This window comes from Suricata suricatta, chromosome 12 (genome assembly GCF_006229205.1).
Source record: "Suricata suricatta isolate VVHF042 chromosome 12, meerkat_22Aug2017_6uvM2_HiC, whole genome shotgun sequence".
Lineage (NCBI taxonomy): Eukaryota > Metazoa > Chordata > Mammalia > Carnivora > Herpestidae > Suricata > Suricata suricatta.
In genome coordinates this window covers 94,890,576-94,900,487 of record NC_043711.1, presented here as the reverse complement: position 1 = coordinate 94,900,487, position 9,912 = coordinate 94,890,576, and the positions used below count along the sequence as shown (strand labels likewise).

Genomic DNA, 9,912 nt, shown 5'->3' with positions numbered 1-9,912 from the left:
CGCTGCCCGCGGGCTGGGGCGCCCGGGCTGCCGGGGCGATGCGCGGTCCCTGGCCCCGGGAAGCGGCCGCCCTGGGGGTGAGTGTTGAGGCTCGAGGCCAGCGGGGGGGACATGGGGGGACACGGAAACGGGGCTCGCCTGCCGCGGCACGGCCTGTTGGTCCACCCGGGCTCCGCGGTTTCAGGCCGGGGAGGGGGATTATGGGGGGGGTTCTTCGGGCAAGGGTTGGGGCCTGGGGAGACGCAAGGGGAGAGGGCGTCAGGCTCATATGCGGGGGGGCTCAGGGCTGTCCCTGAAATCATCAGCGCGCGGCGGGAGGAGGGCACGTTTTGAAAAGGCCAGAAAATTCAGCTCTTTTCCCCGCCTCCCACCTCCCCCACCCCTTCCCTTCCAAGCCCCGGGAAAGGCGCAGAACCCGGAGTTATAAAAAGCCATCGCAGGAGAGGAGCGAGGAGGAGGGGGGTGGGGAGAGGAGGAGGAAAGGAAGGATGGAGCAGGTGGATCCGCAGGACTCTGCGTGCCCCTCCTGCGGTGGGGTGGGGGGCACAGGGGGAGGGGCGGGGCTCCGAGGAGATCTTGGTTTGGCGTCTTCAGAGCTCACATAGTCCACAGAGCGACCTTAAGAGATGTTCCCGTGGTTTAGGGAGAGGGGTCGCTCTGGAACAGCGAGGCTGTCTCGACCACCTCATCAGTTGTGACCTCCGACAGGTGGGCACCTGGACCCCCACCAAAAAATCCTCCCAAATCTTTTAAGGTTTAGAAAAAGCAAACCCACTGTCACCCCCCCTAGAACTCAAATTCTAATTATTTCGGAGCGGGGGGGGAGGAAAAGATGAGAAATCTCAGAAAAAAAAAGTTTTTCATGCAGCGCCCCTCTCTGCCCATTGCTGGACCTGGTTCGGGCAGGACTCGACGGGGAGACCCAGAAAGAAGCGAGTTTCAGCACTCGAAGGGGAGGACAGCGCCCCGGGCGGCTGGGTCGGGCCAGGGCGGCAGAAGCCCGGGGTGGGGCCTCCCGGCTCCCCTAAGCGCCTCTTGGGGGCCCTCTCCCCGCCCCGAAGAGCGGCCCCTCCCTGCACCCAAGGGGTGGGGCGGACTTCAGCACCGGCGGGAGGGACAGCGCCAAGCCTTTCAGCCTCCCCCCACCCACCCCCACCCCTGAGCCGCTTAAGCACGGGGAAGGTCAAGGCCAGCTGGGGTCCCGGTGGAGGGGTGGGGAGGGGCCGCGCCCAGCTCTGTGTTTGCTGACCCGCGTCGGCTTCCTGCCTTGCAGCGGTCGGGATGGAGGTGAGAAGACGGCCGTGACGCGCGCCCGCGCGGCCCCCTGCACCCCCAGCAGCCCACAGCGCTCCCTGCCCCCCTCCCCCGCGGCGGCCGGCCTTGCCGTCCAGTGACAGCGGCCTGGGGGGGGCAGGGGGGGCAGGGGCAACCGGACCAGCGATGCCGGCGGGCATGACGAAGCATGGCTCCCGCTCCACCAGCTCGCTGCCGCCCGAGCCCATGGAGATCGTGCGCAGCAAGGCGTGCTCAAGGCGCGTCCGCCTCAACGTCGGGGGTCTGGCTCACGAGGTGCTCTGGCGCACCCTGGACCGCCTGCCCCGCACGCGGCTGGGCAAGCTCCGCGACTGCAACACGCACGACTCGCTGCTCGAGGTGTGTGACGACTACAGCCTCGACGACAACGAATACTTCTTCGACCGCCATCCAGGCGCCTTCACGTCCATCCTCAACTTCTACCGCACAGGGCGGCTGCACATGATGGAGGAGATGTGCGCGTTGAGCTTCAGCCAAGAACTTGACTACTGGGGCATCGATGAAATCTACCTGGAGTCCTGCTGCCAGGCCCGCTACCACCAGAAGAAGGAGCAGATGAACGAGGAGCTCAAGCGGGAGGCAGAGACCCTGAGGGAGCGAGAGGGGGAGGAGTTCGATAACACGTGCTGTGCGGAGAAGAGGAAAAAGCTCTGGGACCTCCTGGAGAAGCCCAATTCTTCCGTGGCTGCCAAGGTGCGTCTGGGATCTGGGGGTGATTGCATCGATGGCTCTGCCTGTGTCCCCAGATTGAGGACCATGCCCGGGGGGGCGGGGGTGTCCTCTGGTTTAGTTCCCGAAAGAGACCAGAAAGGGGAGGGGCTATGGCCCAGACCTCAGCGATGAGGACAACCCTTTCGGATTGTTCCTATTTGCATTGGTTACTTCATCCCTTCATTATTCAATACCTCGCCTTTGTGGGAGACAAGGATTTGTGGAGGCATAAAAATCCACAGCAAGGAGGTGGACACTGTAAATAAGAAAGCGCAGAGCGATGCTAAAGCCTTGCTGGGATGAAGCGGAGTGTGGTCTATATACATAATGCCCCCTTGTGGAGCCCTAGACCCAGACTTGAGGGGGGCTGTCACCTGGGTTTCTAATACTTATCCCTGTACTTATAACCCCACTTTGCCCCAAAGAAGGAATGAAAGCAGCTTACAGACATGCCTGGAGAACACTGAGATACCATCAGGCAGTTTTAACATAAGTAAGAAAAATGAGGCAAAGCGACTCAGGGGTGGGTGTGTGCATGCATGACGCACGCATCTGGCTGTGGATGCTTGTGGGCGAAGGGTCACCCCTGGTTTGTTCGTTCTTTATTTATTTGGTGAGTTTATTCCAAGAATGATTTGGTGCAGCTTGTAAAGATGCTTTTTGGCTGTCGGAAGAGGATGTAAATTTTCGAAACAAGAGAGAAGAATGAGGCAATGTGAAAAATGAAGCAGGAGGAGGCAGGAAGGCTGCGATCATGCGGAGCGGACCAGTGTGCTATCGGGTGAAGGCAGGGGCTATACAGAGTGAGAAAGACTTGGGTGGGGGCTCAGGCCAGGGAAGGAGGTCACTGGATGATGAGCGCTGCTCTGTGTTGAGCTGGCTTCCAGGAATGCCTTGGAAGACGGGGCCTGTCTTCAGGTGGCCAGCATGGTGGGTGTCGGGAATAAACGACAACACAGTGTGGTCAGCACTCTGAAAGAGGTGTGTGAGGCCCAGAAGGAGCCAGAAAAGAGAAGTGTTGATGTTGAAGTCCAGGAAGACCACTTTGGGAAAGATATGTTGGCCATAACTCACTTTCAAAGAGTGGGGCTAAAAGGAGGGTGGCGGGTGGGGTGAGCAGGGAGGTAAATGTATTTGTGGCAAAAACAAAGAGGCAGGAGGAAGCATATATAACCGGCATCATGTATTTGCTGAGGTTGCCTCCCGCCCGGCCTGGCCTCTCCCTGTGGGGTCCCCCTGGCTTATTTAGCCCATTAGTGAAGGTCCACCTGCAAGGCTGGGTCCTTTCCCTAGATCTGGCTGCCCGGAAAGAGGGCTATGAGGGTACATGCGAGAGGAGATGGCTGGTAGGAAGCTGGAGGGAGGTGTGAAGGTTTTCTCTCTTCCCTAGCAACCCTAAGGAGAATGTAGACGTTTCTAGGCCTGGCTTCTTCCTCTGCGGGCTGCCTCTGGCCATAATCCTGCCTTCGGTTTCGTGTCCAGAAAGCCTCCCTCTTAAGACAGTCATTCACTCTTAACCAGCTTAGGATCAGCAGACTTATTTTGCTATTTCCGGGACTGACATGAGTTCCTCCTACACACACCCTATTTAGGTCCAAACATGAGTCTTCCTCCTCCCTGTCCTGTCCCTAAGACATGAGATTGAGGGGACAGGAGGGTCGAGTCACCCTCCCACAGAAGAAGCAGGCAAAGGGCTGTGTTTGGGTTGGAGTCTGGCAGCAAGATAGGGGAGCTCAGGCTTGCAAAAGGCACTGTCTGGCAATAAACAGCCTCATCTTGCCCTCGGGTTAATCCATTCGCAGGGACGAGCTTCATGACCTCTCCGTGATCCTGGGCTCAGGCTGTCAGCTCCTATTCCTGGCAGATGGAAGTCTAGGATATTCTTCAGGCAGAACTGAAATGGGGAGGCAGGCGGGCTCACTGATCCTCAGTAGAAATCCCGACTGCCATTGATCAAATATTGTGTACAAAATGTAACAACGCAATTAGTCCTTATACCAGCTCTCTGTTATTCCATCTTTCCCAAATAGGTTCAGAGAGATTGAGTAACTGGCATAAGGTCACACAGCAGGCAAACAGGAGTAGCCAGAAATGCAAACCCAAGTGTGATTTTTGTCTAATTTTTTTAATGTTTTATTTATTTTTGATACAGAGAGAGAGAGCATGAGAGGGGGAGGGTCAGAGAGAGAAGGAGACACAGAACCAGAAGCAGGCTCCAGGCTCTGAGCTAGCTGTCAGCACAGAGCCTGACTCAGGGCTCGAACCCACAAGGTGAGATCTGACCTGAGCCGAAGTCAGAGGCTTAACTGACTGAGCCACCCAGGCGCCCCCCAAGTGTGATTTTTGAAGACCTTGTTCTTTCCATAATGATTAAGGGGCACAGACTCCTCCCTGGTCTCCTGGCTTCCACTTTTGCCCCTTGTGATCCATTGCCCATACAGCAGCCAGAATGAGCTTTTCAAAATATGAATTGGATCACATTATTCATCTGCTTAAAATCCTCCAGAGATTTCCCACAACACTCAGAATAAAATCCAAATCCTCCACCATGGCATATCAGGCCCTACTGAATCAGTCCCCATGTCCTCTCTGAGTTCAACCCTTGAATCTCCTCTTATTTACTGGGCATCAGACCCACTGGCTTCCTTGCTATTCCTGGAACAGGGCAGGCTTTAACCTACCTCAGGACTTTTGCATTTGCTTAGCATGCTCTGCCACTTAGAATGCTCTTCCCCAACTTGTCCTGTGGCCAGCTGCTTTTCGTTCCTACTCTGAGCAGGTCTCTGCCCAATAACCCCTCTGCAGAGAGACTTTTCCTAACCCTGGTCTAAAACAGCCTCCTCCTCCTTACTCTCTGCAGCCGCTCTCAGTGTCTTTCCTGCATAGGCTCTCAGCATCATCTGAAACTGTATTTGCTTCCTTTCCTTTCTCCCCCTCAAGAGTGTGAGTGTCATGAGTTATATTTGCTGCTCTGTTCCCAGCGCCCATCAAGGTCCCCGGCCCAGAGGAGCTCCAAATAACTACCTGTGGAATGAATGATGGATCGAGCAGTCAGTTAGTGTGTCTCAGGTTTTGGGGACCTGTCTCCCCTTCCTCCCTGCCTGCCTGCAGCCCAGCTTCCCAGGCCACTGGCCTCCTTCAGTTATCTGTACTTTGCCCATCCTCCCAACTCAGATGCCTTGCTTGTCAGAACAGTGAAGCCTGGGGAAATTTCTTGGAGACCACAGAATGAGATGGTCAAATGGAGGATCATCCCATTTGAATGATACAGAAACAACCTGACCTCATATGCTTAGAACAAGGACAGACCTGGAGTCTGGGCGCAGGTCCACCCTCTCCCCAGTTTCTGGCCTCACGCAGGTTCCTCACCTCTGCAAGCCCTCACCTTTCACCTATAAAATGGAGATAAAAGGCCCACCTTGCAAGGTCACCAAGAAATCGCATTTGTCAAGATTTTGCACAGTGCCTAGCAGTAGGAGTAGGTGGGGCTTGTTGCTATAAATAAAGAAGAGCAGAGTCCTTTCTCTGTGACTGGGTGGGCTGAGTTGCGACAGCCTATGTCCTTCTGATAGGACTGGCAGCCGGAGCTGATGCTGTTAATAATTGATGGGCTGTTCTGGCAACACGGAGGCAAACCAGAGTACAGGCTTCACCGTCAGGGGAGTGAAAACCAAAATCCATTAGGCAAAAAGCAGTGTGATTGATTCTTATTTGGAAGCTGGGGTCAGTCCTGTCGGAGTGACAAGGTTGTGGTCCGGGGCCACCCTGGGTTTCTGCTTTCTCGGAAACCTCTACAGGCTTTCCTTAGCAGGAGAGAGAAAGAGGGAAATAATTTGCTAGGCCAGGCGTGTCTGCCCCTCCCTGGCAGATTCAGTCTGACGGCCTCTCAGTCTGAGATAATTTCCTGATTTCCAGATTGGCTACTGTTTATTGTGCAAGGCACTGATCAGAGGCACTTTTTATGTCCTAGCTCAGTGAAATCCCTTCAACAATCCTATCAGATAACCTGCCAGTTTGGACTGCAAGTAATAAAATAGAAAACTCAAAGTGGCCTCTACAAGAAGAAAGATGCACCATTTTACATAGCTGGTTTCTGGTTAATGGCTCCATGATGCCATTGGGATTCTAGAGTCTAGAATCCTTCAGCTGGCTTGGTCCTCAGCCTTGATGCCTCGTGTCACAAGATGGCTAATGTAGACCCATGAGATCCAACCACTGAAGAGGGATATTTCCTTCTATGGGCCCCTCTTTTCCTGAGAGGCAGTCTGTTCCCAGGAGGTCCCATGAGACTTCTCTTCACATCTTATTGGCCATGACCCGGTCACATGCTCATATTCTCACCGCAAAGAAACCTGGGGAAGCAAGTGTCTGGCATTTTGAGGTGCAGGAAAGAATGGCTTTGATGAATGATATTAAGACTCTTTCACAGGGGCACCTGGGGGGCTCAGTAAGTTGAGCGTCCGACTTCGGCTCAGGTCATGATCTCGTGGTTTGTGGGTTGGAGCCCCGCATCGGGCTCTGTGCTGACAGCTCAGAGCCTGGAGTCTGCTTTGAATTCTGTGTCTCCGTCTCTCTATGTCCCTCTCCCACTCATGCTCTGTCTCTCTCAAAAACAAAAAAATAAAAAAGACTCTTTCACAAAGAGGAAATGGAGGCTCTGTGAGGTAAAGTCACTTGCTGGAACTCACATGAGTAAATGCTCAGTAAATATTTGCGGAAGGAATGAAAATGGCAGAGCCAGGGTTTGAACCCAGCTTGGTCTGGTTCCCAGCCTGTGTTTCTTAATCCTAAAGTCTTGGCTGGACCATTCAAGCTGTCAGAGCTTCAGTGAGCTCATCGGCCAAATGGTACTTAGAGCCATGCCCCCTTCTTGGGGCTGTTTTGATGACTCAGTGAGATTTCAGATGTGAATATAATTCGCAAATGGAAAGTACTTTATAAATGTGAATAATAATAACCATGAGATATTATTATATTCAAAAGTAGGAATGGTCTTTATGTAATGACAATGATCAGTATCTTGCTCACCACAGATTTGATTAAGAACCATCTCAGGTGAAAGGGTGGGGGCAGCACCTGGCTGGCTCCATCCAGGGAGTGTGCAACTCTTGATCTCACAGTTGTAGGTTTGAGCCCCACATTGGGTGTAGAGATTACATAAAGATAAAATCTTAAAAAAAAAAAAAAAAGAATCATGTCTGGGGTCCAGCAGATATGATTCCATCTCAACTCCATGGCTTACCAGGAATATGACCTTGGGCAAGTCCTTTCTTTGTGTGCCTCTTAGTTTCCCCATCTAGGAAATGGGAATTATAATGGAGCCCACCTCAGAGGGCCATGAGGAGATAATCTGCATAAAGTGTCTGGCACAGGTCAGCATTTGATAAATGACATGATTATTCGCATTATCATGGAATTCCTCTATGCTAGCTACACCCCTGGTTGGCAGCCTCTCCTATTACAGTGTGCCTAATTGCCAGTCACCGCCCGCCCCTTTGGGATTTCATGCCTCTAATGTGATGATGCTTCTGCTTCCTCGACCTAAGCCAGGGGTGTTCGTGTATGAACATTGAGAAAAAAATGAAGGAATCCAGGGGACCCCTTCAGTGCTGTGAGTCATCTGGTTGAGGTTCTTGCCAGCCCCAGGTCGGTCACCCTAGATGTCTGTATTTATTCCCTGGAGACGGTATTGCGGAGATCCAGAATCCTGGCTATGGGGTCACACAGTCCTGGGTTGAATCCCAGCTGTAGCTTCTGTTTTCTAATCTGTCGATGAGGATGATAATAAACCCACCTCACGGAGTTGCCCGAGGGATTCAGTGAGGTAGTGGATATCAGGCATTGAGGCTGGGCTTCAGAAATCCAGCACCCGCTTTTGACACAAGGAAACATGGAAGGTGCTTCAACAACGAGCCTGAGTCCCACAACAAGCTGGTGAAAGGTCAGGGACCATTACCAGGCCTTTCTGACCTCACTGGTCCACTCATCGAGGCTCACAGATCTCTCCATCCGTTTAAAATGCTCGACCAGGATTGCACCTTGGCAGCAGGTCTCTCGGGGTTTTGAAAGGCTACAAGATGTGAAAATGTGAAAATGCTTAGGAAGGAAAGTGTTGGCCAAATGAACAATGGCCAAAGCGTCATTAACTGAAAGAGAATAATAAACACCAAGGCCATACCCAACACTTTGCCTACTTCCTAGACCTGATAGTATCGTGGACGGGAGCCCTGATTTTAGAGCTCGAGTGCCTGAGTTCAGAGTTTGGTTCCTTTACTCACGACCTGTGTGACTTGGGATGAAATGCTGTACTTTTCTGTGCTCCGGGTCCTTCACTCATAAAACAAGGGCAGTAACAGTGCCTCCTTGAATCACTACCAAATTAAATGAGTTACTAATGCAAGCAAAAAGCACTTCAAACAGGGCCTGGCACACAGAAAGCGTTCATTAACTGTTAGGGGGTTTTGTTTTGTTTTTAATTGTCATTGTCTCATTTCACCCTCCTGATGACCCTGCCAGATAAATCATCTTTCGAAGACATGATTCTTCTTTTAAAATGATACATGCTCATGGTAAGGCGAGGTTATGTAACTTGCTCAACATCCAGAGGGACAGTTGAGGCAGAACAGGGGGGACTCAGCCCTGATAGAGGAGATACAATGTCCTTACCCAGATCCTTCTAGCTCTTACCATTTCAGGGCCACTAGCCCGCTCCTGGCTCCTAGCACCTGCTGTCCTTAGAGGTTTCCTCTGGCCAGTGGAGTCCAGTATAGACAGGACGTAAAGCCCCACCCAGAGCAACCCTCAGCTGCTGTCTGATGGGGGAAGGTGTGTAAACACTCCAGCCCCCTCGCCCCTGGAGGAGGTGTAACTCAGAGCTTCACAGTCTACACTGGGCCCCAGAGTTCCAGAGAAGAATCAAGCTCCAGGTGCCCGCAGTAGTTCCTTGCTGGATGATAATACACCCGTTTGGTTCCTTTCCCTTCCCCGTCTCACGTCCCCTCTCCCCTACCAGTGTTTTCTGGAATCACTTCCCACATAAGCTACTTACACTTGATCCTTGTCTTCAGATCTGGTTCTGGGGGAGCAGACCAAAGACCTGTGGGAAAGGTCCTCTTGTCAGTATCCTGGTATTGTCTCCTGGGCCAAAAAGGCCTCTGGCAACAAAACTCCCGCCAGGGATGGTCTTAAAAGAAAATCCAGGGCCAGCAGGGCTCCGCAGCCTCATGGCCGTCTCCCGGATAAAATGACAAGGAACAGCAGCCAGCAGAGCTACTGCTCAGTGCTGCAGGGCCGAGTCCCCAGCACAGTGCCCATCGGATCTGATTCCCACCTCCCTGGGTGAGGGAGGGAGAATTGCCCTCGAGTGACAGCCATGGAAACCAAGACCCAGCGAGGTGACGCGGCTGGCCCAGGGTCACGTGGGGATTAGGGAGATTCCCTGGCTTTAAGCCCATGGTCTGGCCTCTGTGCTGTGTGAATAGCCTTCCGGAAGGAAGAAGCGAGCTCTAGGATGCCATTCCCAACTGCCTTCTCACCGTAGGGAGAATCCTGCGAGGGGAGAGATGTACTCAGTGTCTCCACCTCACATGGGAGTGTTGCTGGCTGCTGGTCCGTGAAGACCTTGCCCCCAAAGGCTACTGGATAGGACTATCGGAGACCCAGGATTAGCACTAAGCATTGTTTTAATAGGTAATTTAATAGATAAAGCCCTGCCTTCTCCCTGAGGGAGAGAGAGTCTTGGTTTTAGGGCCTCTGGTAAAGGGGGGGCATAACCAGGCAGAGCCAGAATCCACCTGTTAATACCTAGCACTCGATCTCCGTAAATGTTTCCCTGGCGACATAAATAACAAGTGAGACACAATGTTACCATGCAAGACATATCTCTAC

The 9,912-nt window shown here is 52.8% G+C and overlaps 1 protein-coding gene across 1 annotated transcript in view; it reads left to right on the top strand.

Annotated features, from left to right (window-relative positions):
• The first annotated feature begins 1,425 nt into the window (after positions 1-1,425).
• Positions 1,426-9,912, top strand: part of KCNB1 (potassium voltage-gated channel subfamily B member 1) — a 91,678-nt gene continuing 83,191 nt past the window's right edge. The window contains exon 1 of the mRNA XM_029918297.1: positions 1,426-2,007. Coding sequence (XP_029774157.1) covers positions 1,441-2,007 — 567 coding nt within the window. The 5' untranslated portion in view covers positions 1,426-1,440. The remainder of the gene's footprint in view (positions 2,008-9,912) is intronic.